At 42.1% G+C, this 18597-nt stretch overlaps 1 protein-coding gene across 2 annotated transcripts in view; it reads right to left on the bottom strand.

Moving 5' to 3' along the window:
• EVA1C (eva-1 homolog C) overlaps nt 1-18597 on the bottom strand; it is a 41197-nt gene that overhangs the window by 4317 nt on the left and 18283 nt on the right. The window contains exons 3-5 of one of the 2 annotated variants that reach the window (XM_030460002.1): nt 16966-17089; nt 13759-13911; nt 2860-3003 (exon numbers count right to left, since the gene is read on the bottom strand). In XM_030460002.1, the coding sequence (XP_030315862.1) occupies nt 2860-3003; nt 13759-13911; nt 16966-17089 (421 nt within the window). The remainder of the gene's footprint in view (nt 1-2859; nt 3004-13758; nt 13912-16965; nt 17090-18597) is intronic. The other variant, XM_030460009.1, reaches the window with a different exon arrangement.

Here is an 18597-nt window from a genome sequence, read left to right as displayed (position 1 = left end):
AAAATAGCACTTCTTTCTGAGCAGAACTTTTTTTGTGTGTCTGGGCTCAAAGTCATATCTGTTTCTTTTCCTGATGAAGGAATTTTTTTGGGACTCTTAGCTCCTGTTTGCAATAGAAGGCCAACAGAGATAGGAGAGAATGAGCTCATTTCTGTTTTGGCTTGGACCTGATAGCAATTCTGAACTGTTTTCCAGTGGCAGAATGCTTTGCTGGTGCATGAGGCAGACAGTGAGCAGGCTGGTTAGGTTTCAGACTGCACTGAATTTGCAGGCCTGGCTGTTATGAATGATGTGCACGTGTTATGACCAACATCCTGGGAAGACACACTGTCCCCAGTGCCTTTGTGTGACCTGGAGCTCCAGTGGCACGGGCTGATGCTCCTTCCCTGGTGCTGATGTTCCTCCTGCTCCCCACCCAGGGGAAACTTCACAGGGCTTTGTTTGCTGCAGGACTGAATCCTTTCCTCATGTCTTCCCATCAGGCTTGAATGTCTCAGATGTCATTCAAATATTTATTGTAAGAGGATCCTTAATTCAAAATGGCATGGACAAACAAAGCTCCTGACTGTTTAGGTTTTGTTATGGCTTCATTTCAGACAAAAGGACTTTAACCAGGACAGGCTGCATGGGGCTGCTGAACAGGATGACTGGTACTAGCACAAGGAATTTTTATCAAGCTAATCCCATCCATACTACTACTTGTGCTGACACTCCTTGGTCAAGTAGGGTTGGAGTCAGTCTCCTACCACAAGCTGCCAAAGGCAGCCCACAGATGGATTTTTGAATGGCATCCAAAGAGTGCAGATACAAGGCAGGCACTGGGAGCTGTGTTTCCTGAGAGAGGCTCCTGAAGCGAGAGCCAGGAGATGTCACCTTGTGCAGACAGGAGATGATGCTAAGCAGGTCACTGGGGGCATTGAGACTGCTAGAAACCAGCACCTCCTGGCTCCTGCTAAATTTTTACTATCAGGAATTAACTGCAAAAATAAAAATGCACCCAGACACACAAGCTCTCTAAGCAATTTCTGACCACTGAGGTGGGGAGTAAATTGTTTTTCACATTCCTGACCATGACAGAAATACTTCCAAGTGTGGCACAGCCCTCAAAGAACATTGACTGCTCTGTTGTGCTCCTTCCACTTCAGGAGAAGGCCTATTTACCTTAGCTTGGGAAGCATCAGGTTAGCAGGGATCTTCTAGTAAGGGGGAAGAATGTAAAATGTCATTCTGGAATATGCCCAAACTCTTCCCATGTTCACTAGATGATCTGTAAAATAATTAGATGTGCAAATCATTGGCTAATGCTTCAGATTGCACAGCTCAGTAGGATCTGGCAGAAGAAAAAAGTCTTCAGAATGTGCCAGCAACACACAAGAACACTATTTATTACCCACATGTTTCTGCAAAACCACTTCCCTAAATAACAATGCATAACCTCACTACAAACAAACATTTATTGGTTTTCTATTACACAGATGTGCAAGAAAACATTCTGATTTAATTAACTCTAGTTAAAGAGAACTCCACTAACTCATTCATAAAGTTACTACAGCGTGAAGGCAACAGCACAATAATACAAATTATTAGTGCAAAAGGCAGATAGCCAATACTCCTAACAATATAAAGCTGAATTTCTGCAATGCCTCCCACCTGACAACTAACTCACTGGGAGGCTGAAAAAGCCAATCTCTCATGCCAGCAAGGGAACAGCTGGGGGGCTCATTTTCCTCTGATCTTCAGGTACGTGGTGATCTGGTAATCAATCCTACACTGCTGTTCTCAAAGGCACGTCTCAGATAACCTGTGCCCTTTGACCACTCCTTGCTAGAGATGCAGCAAAAGGACTCTATGATATGTATGCCCCTGTGGATCTACTGCTGTGCTCCCTACAGACCCAAAAGAGCCGGAAAGGAGGGGGGCTGGCAGCTTTCTGAGTGGTGCACAGTAAGTAGAGTGGTAACTTGGGGAAAAAGCTTCAACACATCCTTTGGTTGAAGCAGAGGCATGCAAGAGACAATCACCCCTGACTCTCACACTTCCACCCCACAGAGAGCCAGCAGCAGGAAGCAGAGGCAGAGGAAATCTCTTCGAGGCTTAAGAAATGCACAGTCCTTCCTAAAATTGTGCAGTGCCAACACGAGGTACTACACTGAAGCTGTACTACATTCTGCTCTCACCCTTGATTTTGCACGCTGCTGTCCCATGAACTTTGGTTTTGAGAGAAAGAAGGGTGGGGAATTCTGCTTTCTCCTGATGTAAATATTTTAGCCTAGGTTAAACAGCACAGAAAACTGCTTCCCTCCTGTTTGAGGAATGAGCTGAAGCAGGAGGGATGTATTAACCTCAAACCTTTGCTTGTAGTGAAACTTTGCCCACAAGAAATGAAACCCCTCCACAAGGCTGAAGGCTGTAGGTGTGCTCACGTGAATCAGATTTCAGGACTGGGCTTGTACACAGTGCTTCAATTATGCTGGACTGCTTTACCTGCACTGATGGCAGGCAGTGCCAGGTTAATCTTCCTAGTGCTGTTGCAGGGCTGTTCTGTAGAACAGACTCCTGTTTTGATGGCATATATATTAAATCACATCTTCTATATTTTATTTTCAATTGTATTTTTATAGGAAAACAAACCCGTTAATGCCTGAGTTTACATTAGATGCAGCTCTGCCCATGGGATTATTCACATATTTTGGTTGGTTTTGTAAGGTTATGTCACAAACTTCCTGTGTCAAAAGGAAGGGGAGATTTAGGAAGCCTCCACATGCACATGTGTGTATCTACATATGTGTGCATCACTTGGCACTGTTTTGCTTTGCAACGAGAATGAGGGCTTTGAAATGATCACGTATTTGCTCTTACCACACGCATAGCTGACATTAAGGTATTTTGTCACTCCAGGTAAGCATGGACTTCCAAAATCCCGACTTGTGACAATGATTTTGCATCTCTGTTTCCCGTAACACCTTTTTGATAAAACTTCTAGTGCTGTGTAAGACAAACAGTCTGAAAGAAAAAGGCATACAGTAAATATACAACATTGGTCTTATCAGAAATGATAGCTGCTACATGCATGACTAAAGTTATGGATTTGCTATTGATTTCAGGCATATGTCTGCCAAAGCAAAATATTTCAGAATTTAATACCAAGTTTGTCAGTGCAAGGAAGTCACCTGCAATGAAAACATGAACTTGAAGCAAACTATCTCATGCTGACTTCCAGGTGCATACTAGGGTTGCAGTAAGATCCATGGATCTTATACTCCAAACGAGGTACCCAGCATATGACCTCTATGTTCCTGACCTGATGACTTGGAAAAAACAAGCCCATCCAAGAAGCTCTCCCTGAGTTCTTCTCATGATGAATAATAAAGGGAGATACAGTGCTGTTTGCAGATCTTTCTCTTGGCCTCTGGGTTACTGAGATGATTTGGCTGAATGCCTAATTCAGTTCAAGTCAGGTGAGATTAATTCTTGTGTGTTGGAACAGCTAGGGCTACAGTGAAGTTTGGAGTACTAAAGGTACCTTTTGATTTATTATGCCTGTTGCTAGTAGGAGCCATTCTGCTGTGGTGAAGAGGTCAAAATTGGCTCAATGTTTAACCAGGAAAACATTTGGCCTCTTCCTCCTCTGCCAAATTCCAGGCTTTTCTAGTAAGGCTGCTACCATCAGCCAAGTTTGGGTGCCTAAAGCAACCTCAACAGCATCTACACTGTACTTGCCTTTGTGCCCTGATTACATGAGGTAACACACACCACTTTCAAAGCAGCCTGAACTACCCCTGACTTTGTGCAGATGAAGAGAGTCTGGATTGCTGAACCTCTCCCAGGGGATCCAGAGAGAGAAGCTTGCTCTGTGAGTGAAAACCCAATGTGGGTTTTCACTTGGAGCTGGGATTCACTTTTCACTGCACTTGAGGTTGGGATTTCTTTATTCAAGATTTATGCCTTCTACCGTAATTTATAAAACAATGGAACTTGATAACCACAATTTTGCACCAAAGCTGAAATTATTTGAATGGGAAAGTGTGTGTCATAAAAACTTTAAAAAAAAAAGTCTGCTTTAAAGAAAGAAAGAATGACTCTAGATGTAATTAAATTCCTGGTATCTGTATGTGCTAAACTCCAACCCACAAAGCAAAAATACCCCTTAGTTCTGTTTTCTAAACAGAAAATACACAGAAATGGCAGGTCTGTAGTCAGTAAGACTTTTCTGAATCTGTGTTTCCAGTCAGCTCTACTTCATGCATTTCATGGCTTTCTGTGGATGACAGGTATTTTTCACCCTAGTCTAGAGGTCTGAAGAGATATTTCTTTGGGCATTAAAGCAGTCATTCTTCCTAGAATAAAACTCAGTCAAGGACAGCATTTTGTCACTTTCCAACTGCTGAAACTCTTTCGAGCCTCTTTAGAGGAAGAAGAAACAGTGCCTGCAAAGAAACACCAAAGTTTTCTCAAATCTTTTCTTATTTGAAAAGAAAGAGGAAGTTTGACAGGAAAGAAGATGACTGACATTTGATATATGGAAACAGGGCAGATTTGTGATTTTTAAAGATAATCCCCTGACAGTAGCTCTAAACAAGTCATACACTTGAGTGGAGCCATCGGGAGATTCTGGGCTGGTTTGTTTGGCAGAATACTTGTGGGGTTTTTTGGACCTGCATTCTTGGGAGAGCAACTCTTCCTTTGTCTTTTCAAAGACCTAAAATCCTATTGCCTGTGAGTCCTAGGAGGCAGCTGGGCAGGCACAGAAGGTTGATCTAAAACTTTGGGTAGTTCTGATCCCATAACTCCGTTGTTCTAGTTTCCCTCCCTGGCGATTTTAGATGAGAAAAGATGTATTTGGGTGGACATCTGAGGCAGCCAAACAGCTTATTTGGTAAATACAAAAACAATAGAAGAATATCAGAAGGAATTATTAGGTGATTCATAAACGAACGGATTGGGAGCACAACAGCAACCTGGCAAACTGAATGATGTTTTCTACAAAATTTCCTGCCCTGGGAGCTACTCACAATGTCTTAAAAAACAGGAAGCTGTTGTGCTGATGGTTTTCTACGAATTCAGTGACACGGTGAATACATGTTTCATTTTGCCTTTGGTAGATGTTTGCTCATGTTTCTGTGGGAGTTAATAGCTCCCTATCGTCTATATTCATGTTGGATTTGGCTCTTCTACCTGACAAGCTAATTGTGATATGCCTGCAGGCAAGTTCTGGAGAACTTCCCAAGGCTTGCCTGGTGTGGCAGGTGAGTAAATGCAAACCAAGGCTGGCTTGATTTTACAGGACAGCAACAGAAGTTAAGTGGAAAGATCTGTAACAAAAAAACCCCAAAAAAACCCAACCCACATTTAACAGTTTCCTGTCATCTAGTAAGATTTTGGCTTTTAGTTATTCGTCAAAAAATGTTCCATTTTTTTTCTCTCTGGTTGGTGTGAGTCTTTGCTATCTCCCCACTCACTAGTTCTGCTGGCACCTATGATGCCAGCTGAACAATGAGTTCATCTTGGAGGAATCTTGTGTACTCAGTACTGAAGGCTGCTTTTTCTGCAGTGTCCCTGTGCAATGTCCCACAAGCAGACATTGCAGGAGTGTATCTGCACTAAAGTCACTGAAGGGATGTTCAGGATAGTTTCAGCCAAACTTGCTTGGGATCTAGTAGCAATCCAGCTGCAGCAGTGCAGAGCTCGCCTTAGGAATTTATCCTCCTTATGGTCAAGCACCCTATTGCAGAGTCTGAATGAGCAGAGGATTCAGCCAGTTCTGCATTTTGAGGAAATGTGTGAATGGCCTCACTGAACAGGCCTGAAGAAATCCCCAGTCAGGAGATGAACAGAAATGTGTCTTCTTTCTGAATATCTAAGTAATGTTTGAGCCACCCATATGTTTGTGGGGCTTGCTGGGTTGGTACCATACATTTAAAACAAACTGCCTCTTGCACAGCACTTTCCTGGCATTGTAGCAGGCTGGTGGCATCCACCAGTAGCAGTGGAAAAGGCAGTGATGTGTGGCTGGGAAAACACTCCATTCTTCATGCTTTTCTCCCATAGTTGCCTGCTACACAACAAGACTGTTGGTGGGTCTTTTGAAACAAGACACTTATATGGATGACATGGTGATACGGATGTCAAGAAATGGTTCTTAATGCAGTAATAAACTATCAAATCTGACTGTAGCTATTTAACAGTTAGAGCAGAAAGCCTTGTTTCTGGAGGAAAGGCTCTTTCAGCTCGCTAATTAGCTTTGTTTAGGAAAGTTTTGGCATGCAAATGACATGCCATAAATCATGCAGTCTTTAATGAGAAGCAATTTGTCTTCTGGTTTCTTAAAGCTTCCTTCAGTTCAGACAGGAGATTTCCCTCCCTTTCTTTCCATCCTGCCACACAAGACCTGTAGGTGATGGAGCAGCCAGAGCTGGCCCGAGCATCTTCTGCCAAGCTCTGGCAACAGCGTTGTCACACCCTCTCCAAACATTACTAATTGCTGCCTTCTCCCACATCACTATGCAGAGGGTGAACCTCAAGACATGGAGGGTAAAGGATGGTAGATTGGTATGACATAAAAATGTACGTGCTAGTGAAGGGCAGGGGCACACACACAAAAAAGACCCTCCACAACTTGTCACTCCAGGACTGGAGAACAGCTGCTTCTTGCTTTCATCCCAAACTTCTGGCTTATGGTCCTTTATGCTTTCTGGGCTGTGCTCACCCACAGAAAGAATACAGAGCTTGCTTTTAAAATCAACTGAAAGCAAAGATTTCACACTCCCAAATTGGGATGGCTTGTGCTTTGTGGAGCCCAAATATCAGCTCTAAGGATAAGAACTGACAAGGGGAAGCTAGGAAGTTTGGAGCAAGCTAAGGCTGCAGACTCCTAAAGAAAGTTACCATAATAATATGGTAATTTATGCAAGAGCATGGCACACAGGATCCTGCCTATGCATCAGAAAAGGTCCATTTGAGCCACTTATACTAGCAAAACCACACAATATTGTCAGCAGCACTTGAAAAAAGCGGTGCTGATACCTTTATGTTCCAGGTCTAAGTATTGTCAGTGAACAAGGCAGTATAATACCCTAAAAACACTACTTACTGCCAGCACAGGCCATTCCTTAGCAGTGAATAGAGCATCAAGGCTTTCTGAAAAGCTGCACCCCCTCTCTCCCTCTCACCACAATGCCTGTTCTGAAGCCCCTGTAGCCTGCATGAGATTAACCCACTGGTTGTTTTTATTTACAAGTGGCTCTGAGTTCAGAATTCAGAATTCAGTCCGTGTTTCGTGCAGCCTCCTTCCCCTGGTCTTTCTTTCCTTGTTGCATGTGCAGATGCACAGAGCTGGGGAGCCATCTGCCAGCCCAAACACTAAGGGCAAGAGACAAGTGAGGCTGCATGCCTGCTGCTGGAGCAGGAACCAGACTCCCTCTGCTCAAATTACTTTGTTTTGCACCATTTGGGGCTGCACACATACAGCAAGAAGTTCCTGGCTTATTTTAGACTTGAGTGCAATGTCTGCTTTTCCAAACAGGTCAAAAATTTAACCTAGAAACATCTATACCCAAGAAAAACTCAAAATTGCTAGTAAATAAAACAGTAATGGACGAAGTGATGTGCGAGCATGCTTCAAGCAGCTTCAAACAGCTGCTGAGCAAAGTGTGACCTTCCCTGTTAAGCTCAGAAGAAAAGTTAACTGGACTCTAAACATGCTGACTGCTCTCCCCTTTAAAAAAATGCTTCTCACCCTGCTTTGGGAAGTTTTGTCTTGACAAGATCTGCTGGGGCCAAAGGGTGGAATGGCCCCTACTGGCAACATCTGGGCCCCCCAAAACTTACTAAGCTTCCAAGTTTCCTGAGGCAGACAAGGAACTTCTTATACCTGATGTCTGCACACAGACAGGGCTGACTTAAGGATTTTTGTGGTGAAAGGAAAGTTGAACAGTTTCATCCTTCCTTTTGCACCCATAAAATTCAATTGACTGCTGTCTCCCACAGCCAAAGTGGCAAGGCACTTGTGGCAGTAGCTGCAAAAGGAGATGTGAACCTACCCCACATCCCTGAGCTCTGGCCTTGCTATAGAACAGTGCCTCTGCATCTACCTTGCTCACACCATCCCTCTGCCTACACAGCTGGAGAATATTTGTCCTTTCACGTTGTCCCTGTAAGAGGGCCTATGCTGCATTACTACAACAATTGCTCTGCAACTTCAGGTTGCTTCCATTCAGGAGCCTGACACTTGCATGACTGCCCACAGGGCTTGTGCATGAAATCAGCCCCACAGTTAGCTTGTAAATATATGCTCAGCAGATGACAATCAGGAATGGAAGGGTATACCCAGGCCTTGAACCAGCAGTGCCTTCAGCCTAGGAAAGGACTTTGTCACCTTCTCTGTAGCAGCTCTGAGCTACAAGCTCTTGCTGCTTCCCCCAGCAAAGGACTGGGCTTGGTGCTGATGTTGTCTAAGTGCTCCTTGAGGTGTCTGTACTTCAATATCCAGCACTTCATAAATTTGGGCCAACCTGCACTGTTTGTGTTTTATGTCACCTAGAAATCTGCATTGTTTTTATTTTATGTCACCTAGAAATTTATCGCTAGCATGAAAACAGTGACTTCAGTGCATTTCCAGATATGCCTGTAGCTGGTTGTATTCTTACATCTGCTCTCAAGAGACTTCTACAACAACTGGCTCACCCTATTAAGGAGTCGATTCCCTCCTTAATAAGGGAAAGAAACCCAAATCTTTTCAATCACTGTTAGTAAATAAGAGATGTAGGCTCTTTCAACTGTCCACAATACTGACAGAAAGAAAGAAAGAAAGAAAGAAGAAAGAAAGAAAGAAAGAAAGAAAGAAAGAAAGAAAGAAAGAAAGAAAGAAAGAAAGAAAGAAAGAAAGAAAGAAAGAAAGAAAGAAAGAAAGAAAGAAAGAAAGAAAGAAAGAAAGAAAGAAAGAAAGAAAGAAAGAAAGAAAGAAAGAAAGAAAGAAAGAAAGAAAGAAAGAAAGAAAGAAAGAAAGAAAGAAAGAAAGAAAGAAAGAAAGAAAGAAAGAAAGAAAGAAAGAGAAAGAAAGAGAAAGAAAGAAAGAGAGAGAGAGAAAGAGAGAGAGAAAGAAAGAAAGAAAGAAAGAAAGAAAGAAAGAAAGAAAGAAAGAAAGAAAGAAGAAAGAAAGAAAGAAAGAAGGAAAAAAAGAAAGGAAAAAAAAGAAAAAATGAATCACTGTGTCACAAGATACTGCTATGTAACAAAATCATGATGACTTGTTGAGCTGGGAGGAACCTATAGGATTTTGGAAATCTCTTTCTTGCCTTGCTAACACACCTTCTTCTTGACTGAATGCCATTTCACTGGGAAGAGGAGATTAGGACAAAACCCAGCCCCAGAGTGTCAGGCCATGGAGCAAGTTGTGAAAAAAGTGTCTGAATATTCCACCTTCTCTCTCAACTTCCCCAAAGCAGGAACAGGTAAAAGAGAGGGCAGTGCTGTAAAAGACCCTACCTTCCATCAAGGAAGATACAAAACTCAGGGCTCTGCTGGTCATTAGCACTTGAGGTAGCACACATCTGGCCAGCCAGGTGAAATTTCTGGGAATGATGTTTTAGCATTCTAGCTTGCAAGTTGCAGCTAGAGGCAACCCACTACCAAGCTTTATTTCAAGTACTTTCATGTATTAACAAGAGTAACTTATGATTTGAGAAGTGTTTGTTGATCTGAATCTTCCTTGTACTCTCTATGGTAACCTGTCCTGGCACAGCCTTTTTAAATTATTTTGGCCAATAAATTTTATCTTTCCTCATGCACATGTTACTACAAATATAAAAGAGATAATATGTCACAAAAGACAACAGCTCACACAGGAACAAACTGCTACAGTTTCCTGCTTTGGTGCTGGGAACAATAGATTTCTCTAACTTGAACCATCTGCAACAAAACTGCACCCTAGAAAGTTATAGTTTTCTTGTGACATTTTTTATAATCTTAGTAAAACAGGGAAGTTACTTTCTATAAATTCTGTACAGTCTTAAAAGTGCCACTTGTTTGAACTGCTGAAGACGCAGGACACTGCTTGGAGTTTTTTATTTTCCTGCAACGATCCAGAGACCTTCTTATATTGGAAAGAATTCCCTGTGCTTCAGTAAACTCTGCAATCTGTAGTAAGTAGTTCTTCTTTGCAGAAGAAACTTCTCCAGAAAGCAAAATACCCTAGAATTCCTGCAGACAAGATCTTTGTCTTTTAAGTGGGCAGTGGTGACCATTCATTGTAATTAATGGTCCTGATGACAAGTCAGAGAGCAAGACCAGAGATGTGAAAAAATACTGCATTTCAAGTTTGATGATCAGAGTAATAAAAAACAAGAAAAATGTTTCATAGTGATCCTACATGGAAACTTCACATTCTTTGGCAAACTCTCCCCCAGACTGCATCAAACAAGATGAGATGTTCAGAGTACAGCTTTTTGTTTCTGGTCATCTTTTAACAAAAGCAAGAGACATATTGAAATGAATGGTGCCAGTTAGACACATAATTAGGCATCAGTCATAGTGCTGTCTTATCAGATACAGCACATGTTAGAGAGTTTCTTGCACTCAGTTGTTCAAATCATTACCAGATTCAATTTTTCTCTTTATCTGAATCAGAACAGGGACATAACATACTATTAGTTTCCCATAACACATCCGATGTTGGTTTTTCATTTGGCTTTGTCTATTGCTATTGCTGTTCCATTGCCAAGGCTAAGTGAGACTTCACCAGACCAGAGGACAACTCTACTATAAAACCTTTATCTAGCAGGGATGAGACCACCATGCCACTGCTCTTCTGTCTGAAAATAACACCTAATTTACATTATTAAACTGGCTCAGAAAACTTGTTGCAAGAGGAAGAACCATGTTAGATGTTCAGCTGTTCAAGCTTAGATGTTCAGGCTCAGGATCCTGTAATTGCTCCAAGGCTATACAGGAAACAACAATACCAGAGATGGATTTATATACTGTATTTCCTAAACAGAGAAGAGCCTTTATGCTAAAGAAATGATATGCTTTCCTGTGTTCCCTTTGAAGTAAAGCTCCAAAAATCTGTCAACTAATTTGATAGACTGTTCGCAACAAAGTGATGGTTCAGAACACATCTGTCTCAGCCCAAAGCTTCTGCTTGTCAGTAAGTGCTTACCAGCTACATTACATATAACAGAAGGTCATAAAAATCTAGAGCAGTCTCTTTTTAACTCAAAACTTAGTACTCCTACCAGGACCGTGTCAAGTATGGAAAAACTCTTGAGTTCAACAGAGACTTCCTATACTTGTCATTAGCACCTACAGACTACTTTTCTTCTGCACAGTACAAAAAAAACCCAAAAAAACCCCAAAAAAAAAACCCCAAACACCTCAGTTCCCTGTGATACAGTGAAAGAAATGCAAAGGTTCAAGCACTTTATGCCTTTAGGCTGAGATGCACAAGCATGGGTATAAAAAGCAATTGGATGGGTGTTGGAGCAGATTTTGGTTTCGGTGCAAATATATACATGTATGTGGGCTCTGCTTCAGTAATGAAGAGCAGCTGAAGTAAGCTTTCTAAATTGTCTTAAAACATTACCATCATGTTGCCATCAAAATTAACACTTCTGAGAGAAAGGTACATCAGCACTTGAGTCTAATCATGCACCCACTCACACCTGTACCCGCATAAATAACCACATAAATAAGATCTAAGCTCAAGGTGGATAGATTTGGAGTCAATTGGATGTGGTTCCTAAATGCTAAGTCTTATGATATCTCTGTACTCCCAAGCCACATAGGTGCTTTTGAAAATTAAACTCATTTTAGAGGGTTTTTGGTGTCCTGAAAGAAGAGGCCAAGCACTTCCATTAAGTATTGGGAAATCTATGCAAGGATCTACCTTCTATAGATCTACCTTGTGTTGTCTGAGGTTTTATGTTCTCTCCCATTACCACAGTTTTAGGTTGCTTTATGGAACACAAAACCAGCAGCAGGTAGGGTGTTGCTCTAGAGGTGCTCATATGCAGGGGGCCATAGCAGAGAGTTTGTGGCTGTTGCAAATTCCTTCTCTATTTATACTGGGAAACCTTACCCAGTAAGAAGTGTTTGCAGTATTCTGACCTGTGAACTGTAAGTGCTGACAGCAGAGGTGAGCGATTTCCAGAGGTGAACGAAGTGCCAGAAATAAATATGATGGCAGTCCTTCTCAATCAGCTGTGTTTGCTCTGCTCTGCTTTGTGTCATACCCTATTGCCACCATCACGAAGGATATATGAGTCGGTCAGAAACCTGCTAAAATATTGCCTCCAGATAGGAAGAGTTAGGTCTGTGTGAAGAACCATAATGTGAAACATAGACTTGGCAATTTTAAATAGATTCTTGTCTAAGAACAGGTTACAATTTTAAGCCAATACATTTTTAATAATATCTGTGCAACCAAATAGGAACACTGGCTTGCAGACAAATGGCTTTTAAGACTAATTATTGACCTCCTCTTGATGTTCAGAGATGCTTCTTCTAAATTTTACTGTTAGCACTTTTCTTAGGAGTAAAGTTCAGTCTTTGCACAAGGCTGGAATCCACCATATGTGTCCTTTCCTGTGTGGTGTTTAGGGATCTGAACAATACATGTATCTTGTGCTGGCCTTCTCCATGGCACAAAAATCATACCTTCAGTGTCAGCCACTGAACATATTATTCATCCAAGCAACAAGCACCCTCACAGCCTCAAGCTACTATAAATTTAAATATTTAGCAATAAAAGGTGAGTCATAAGTCATGAACTGTACACCAGCTGAGACTGTACAGTGAAATCACTCACTGGTTATTGATGTAGACCACACAAGTACTTATAATATTTGGGGTTCTTTCACCTATTCAAAAGGGAACAGTCTGTGCTTGAAAGTGTTCACAGTCTGACCAAAGAAAAATTAATTTTACCAACATTAAGATATTTTTAATGTATTAATTGGTTAAATATATGTATATATAGTGCAGGATGCACCTGCACCAGTAGATCAGAAGTGAAAAGACATATTTCTGGCACTGAAACATGTGCCCCACTCTGATACATAAGGTCCTTGCACTTGTCTGGCCTGGGCCAGCAGCATCCTCTCAACAATTCCCCATCACAGATTAGCAGCTAGCACTGAGAAGCCCAAAGAAGCAGTTTCCACGCAGTCATTCTGTTTTGGAGGGTAAGAGCTTAGTACTACACACACAGGACATTCTTGCCTGCTGGACTTGGTGCCAGAGAGGTTGCCGGCACATTTCATTTTCTAGCATCCTACCACAGAGTTGGAGTCTGGCCATTCAACAGCAGCTAAAGCAATGGACACTGACCTATGGACCCTATTCAATATAGCAAGTAAGAGCTGGCAGAAACAGATGTCAGAGAAGAAGGTAACAGTAAGACAAGGTGTCATGACATTCAAGTTTCCCAATCATTGTCAGAGGCTGGAGGAAGAAGAGAGGCGAATAATTGATCTTCAGTACATGTCACCTAAATGCAAGACAGCCCACAGAACTAGAGTAATAGATGTTAGTCTGATTAACTATATGAAATTTTATTACTTTGTTGCACTTCTTACTCTATGTTTCTCCCTCATACTGGGCAATTTTTTTGAGTTTCAGAAAGAATCTCTCTTATATTTCAGCCACTGGCGCTTTCAAAATGCCATTGCACCTGAAGTTTCCTCCCCATCTGTTTCCCTCTTCTTTGTGCACCTGCTTGGAGAAGGTCTATCAACCTAGTGCAACCTAGTGCAAAAAACATACCAAAGGGGGGGACGCGCTCCACTTGGGTCGAGCAGATGTTCTCCTCGTGTGCCCACCTGCCATAGGCAGCAGAGTAGATGATAAGGAACTTGGACTCCTGACAGTGGAGTTTCAGTTCCTGGTTTTCACATGCTGATTTGGTTTTGTATTCAGCTAAAATAGAAGCAAATAACAACAAGGTAGCATGAGGCACTGTACTTGGCTGGATTATTAATAGCAAATAGCAGCATGACAGAAAGCAGCTTTTCTACAAGTTGTGTTGCAAGCGGTGTGTGGCACTATTACAACCAGAGACAAAGCCAGTAGCAAAGCAGAGTATTTCCTCCAACTGAATTGCTCCCATACGACTACCTAAGCCTCCAGCTCCTTTTTGAAAGGAACTAAATAGTTCACTTCTGCCAATCTCCTCTCCCAGTGGAACAGCCTCCCCCCTTCCCACCCCGTTTCCTGGCGTGCTTTCCACCACTGCTCAGCAGGAGAGGCCTCGTCCTTTCCTTTTGTCTCTTCCCGGGACAATGTTGCTTGCTATGCCTACCTACTTCAGATGCCTGCCCGAGTGCTGAGAGCCCCTGACCACTCATCAATCATGGGGGTGGCTGGCATCACCCAGTGCCACCACACACAGCGCTGAGCGGGAGCTGGAGAACGGGGGGAGAAGGGGCACAAAGGCGCAGGGACCGGCTACACGTCCTGAGCCAGACAGTGCTCTCAGCTGTATCTGCACGGTTCCACCAAGGCCAATGGGTTTCCCTGGGTTGGAATATCCAGCAAGGGCTCATTTGAAACTTTTGCTGACAAAGAGATGTGAATCAGGAGCCTGGGAACAAACGCAGACCCTCCCTTTCTCCGCTGGCACAGGCACACTGGCAGAGCTCTCAGCGCAGAGGTGGAGAAGGCAGTGAGATCGCCTTCCAGGCAGCATGGTTGAGAGCTCCTAAAGAACTGGTTAAAACCTGCCATCTGGCCAAGGAGGTCTCTTGCTGGCCTAAGCAGCTGCTCTGCATGCTGCATTTTACCACTGAAATCTTCCCAGGGTGGGTATAGTGGCAAACCTTTTAAATGCAGATAAGGCCAGAGAGAAGAGTTTATGCTGCTCCAATTTTTTTCTTTCAAAAATGTAAAAACAGGAAAAGGAGGTTCCTGAGCTGAGCAGGAGAAAAGGGAAACCTTATTGTTACTGAGTGGTACCCCTGTGAGTGGAGTGTGGGTGTAAGTGCTAGGGGAACTGGAGATAGAAAAACCTCCTATCTATCTAACAAAGATTGTTGTTTAATAAACATTATTGTTTCATTTAGAATAGAACTGATTTTAGTAAATGGGTTAATGTTCTTGGTAATAGTCCAGTTTCTTCCATTTCTTCTCATCAGCAGTCACAAATTTAAGCCTAAAAAAAAGTGATTTTAAAAAATACTTGACATACTGCAGACTTTTACTTCTGCAGAAGCACCTGCCATACCACAGGCCATGAGGATCGTGCCAAGAAACCAGGCTCTGACCCAAGGGCTGACAGCCCCAAGCTGGGCTCTGTCTCTGTACAGCTGTGCTCTGTGGTTGCCAGAGAGGCTATGGAAGTAAAGACAACAGAAAGAAATCCACAAGTGGTGAATGACAAGGGTAAGACTATGACAGATACCTCTGTAGAGATACAGAAACAATATTTCTAAGTAGATGAAAAACTAAGGGAGTCAGGCAACTGCTTAAGGGCCCACTGAAGGCAAGGAGACTGTAAAAAATACTCAAGTGATTTCTTGATCAAGGGTGTTTTCTGTAGCCAGGCATAACAATATTAGTATTTTACCTTCAAATATAAATTTCCATCAAGTGAAATCATGTAATTTGCACTGGAACTCAACCATCCCCCAATTCTGAAGACAGCACTTACTGTTAAAATACACTTCTGACCAGCTTTTGTAAAATTCAGATCACAGAGGATATTATACAAAATAGCTCATTTCCAGTGGGAAAAAATATTAAGCAGCTTGAGAAAGTAACAAACAACATTTCAATCCACTTTTGATTACCAAAAAGGTATTTTTGATGGCACAGACACAAGTATGATATCAAAATCCATTTATAATTAATAATGCAGTAATTGTAATATGTTAAAAAGTATTTAAACTATAAGCTAAGAAAACAGATCATAAAAATGTTACCTTTCAGACATTTTTCCCCTGCTGACTGGCCCAGTAAATACCCCTGTGAGTTTTTGGGTCAGGGCTTTGCCAAAGGTAACACCTGCCTACTCCATCCCCATATCTCTGCACTGACTTCAATGCCATGAATTGGCTTTTCAGTTTGCTTCCCATCCCTGTTCCTACCCCGCCAACAATGACTATCTAAATGCTCTGATTAAAGAAAATGTCTTTTGTGCTTTCTCCTTTAGTTGTGGGATGGTATTTCTGAATTGGCTGGTAAACCTGCCCATAAATCATCATTCAGCTATTTTCTTTGGGACCAACTTCAGCCACACCAGGGATGAGATGCCAAAAAAAGCTGAGCCCTCAGGCTACTGAGGCTTGTTCTCAGATACAATAGCAACATGAAAAAGCAATTAAACCCACCAATAAATGAAAACTCACGATGACTGCCTTAATCTGTCTTACACTTTCCTCATATTTACAAAGTACATTCTCTTTGAGGCAGGATTTGTCCTTTTCCATAACAGCATCAATTACCTGTGCAGAACACAGGTGATTCTATAATGAAATTCTGTAATAAAGGCAGCTATGCATGTGGATCCTCCAACCATTTTTCTACAAATGAGAGGTAGTAACAAGAGGATCCTTGAAAGCTTTGGTCCTACCTCCTTAAGTGTTTTTCCATGTTTTGATATCTTCTTCATCATTTGGATCTGTAGCCCAAGCCTCTGTTTTGCTGTTCAGCTCTATCTTTCTAATTGACATTATCACAGGCATCTCTTTAAAAATAATTTCCAAAACATTTTTTCTTTCTAGCCTGATGTCTGATGTCTGACATCTGACTCTGCCTTACTCCACTGGTCATGAAATTGCCAGCAAACACCCACACGGTGTTTTTGTAAACAAAATGGAGAGCTAAGGCAAAGCAAAAATGCCCAACAATTTGCTATAAATCTGAAAGTCTCCAAATGTCACATGGATTTATGCAAAGCCTTGTACAGTGGCATTTTAACCAAAACAAACAACAAAACACACATAAAACCACATTTGCCTGATGCAGATTACTTACTAGGTTTGCATTTAAAGGAGACAAGGAGGAATTTAGTGGTCCCTGGACACAGATCAGGTCCAAAAACCCGACTATTGACAAGGAGTTGGCAGGATCTCAGGTTCTGGCACTCATCCAGCACTTTCTAAAACAATGGGCAAAAAGGAGAGGTTTGAAAACAAGGTATGAAGCTATCCAGCAATAAGAACACTTAGTTGTACTTTGCTCTCTACAAGAGAGAAATAATTTCTTCACAACTTTTTGGCTATGAATGTCTAAAAGGTATCTGTATCATAGGACTGAAGCCACATATTTATTGGACTTGGTGTCATGGCTAAGTTTATGAGAACACATTCATCACCATGATGCCCATGGCAGCTCAGGATGCTACCAATTTGCTGTTGTCTGTCACTGTTCCCTCTGCCCAACCAGATCTCCTTGTGTACCACCAGAGACTCAGGGGCACTCAGGACCCCAGGTAGAGCCCAGAGTAAGTGGGAACACAGAGTCAGCCCCAACCCTCTTCGCTGACATCTTGAGGCACACACACTCTCCTAGTTGCATTTACAGAATTGCAATGTCTCCATAAAGATGTCTTTTCAACCATTTCATCTCAATCCACTTATGTTTACCTCAGCATCCTTTGCTATGCGTTCACTTGAAAGACTTCTAACTAAAAACTTGGAGTGCTTAAAGACACTTCAACATAACCCTAGCTTTAAACCATATGTAGGACCTCCTGCTTAAGGGGCAGTTATTTCTTACTTGCAATTGCACACATTGTCAGATATTTACTTGAACTGCTGCTTGAATCAATTCCAGATCAATTCCAGCCTGCTTGCCTTTCTTTTTTAATGGTCTTCTAAGACCATATCTACCCCAAATTTTTTGGCCCAGCAATATATTTTGGCTCTTAATGGGCTGTTTCAAGAAGGAAAACAGAAAATTCAGAAGTGTTTTATGAAAAGGGTCAAAGGGTTATGTGGACTCTCTCCAAGCTCAGCAAAAGGTCTCAGTACTCCTAGTGCTCACATTGGTGTTCCAAATTAATCAGTGGTTTCAGAGCTATAGAAGACACTGCCCAAGATGAGTCTTAGTCCATTTTTTAACACAACCAAAACCCAAAACACCAAAGCTCCCCTCTCCCCCCAGTTTAAATGCATCAATTGCTTTCATCTTCAAAGCCCAGTTTGGAGGGGGCTTTCTATACACTACTTTTGGATGGTCTGTGTTGTTGTGCCTAGGATTCCTCATATTAAAAATCACAGCAGGCTGCTGTGATAAGGCTGCTGTGTTTCTGGATCACCCCACTCTTACCAGGAATAACTGTAAGATACCATTCTCTGATAGTTTTAGGTACTCCCATAAAATCTACGGGAATTTTTGCCATGTTTCTTAACAGAAGGGGTCTCAGTTATATCAAAGGGCCAAATCACAAATTTGCCACTGTGACAGCACAAGCTGCACTCTTGTGTCCAGGCTGAGATAGCTGGCAGTGGCTGAGTCTCTCCTGTCATGCCTGGAAGCCATCCCTCCCAAGCATAAATCACTTTGAAGTGATCCTGTAACATTCTTGCCTTTCTGTTCCCTTTGGTAGAAGGAGACTTACATCCAACACTTTTTGAGCATTAAGTGCACTCTAAAGAGTTTATA

The sequence above is a fragment of the Calypte anna genome, chromosome 1, assembly GCF_003957555.1.
Source record: "Calypte anna isolate BGI_N300 chromosome 1, bCalAnn1_v1.p, whole genome shotgun sequence".
NCBI lineage: Eukaryota > Metazoa > Chordata > Aves > Apodiformes > Trochilidae > Calypte > Calypte anna.
The sequence above is the reverse complement of the archived record's forward strand: the minus strand, read 5'-3'. Positions and strand labels throughout refer to the sequence as shown.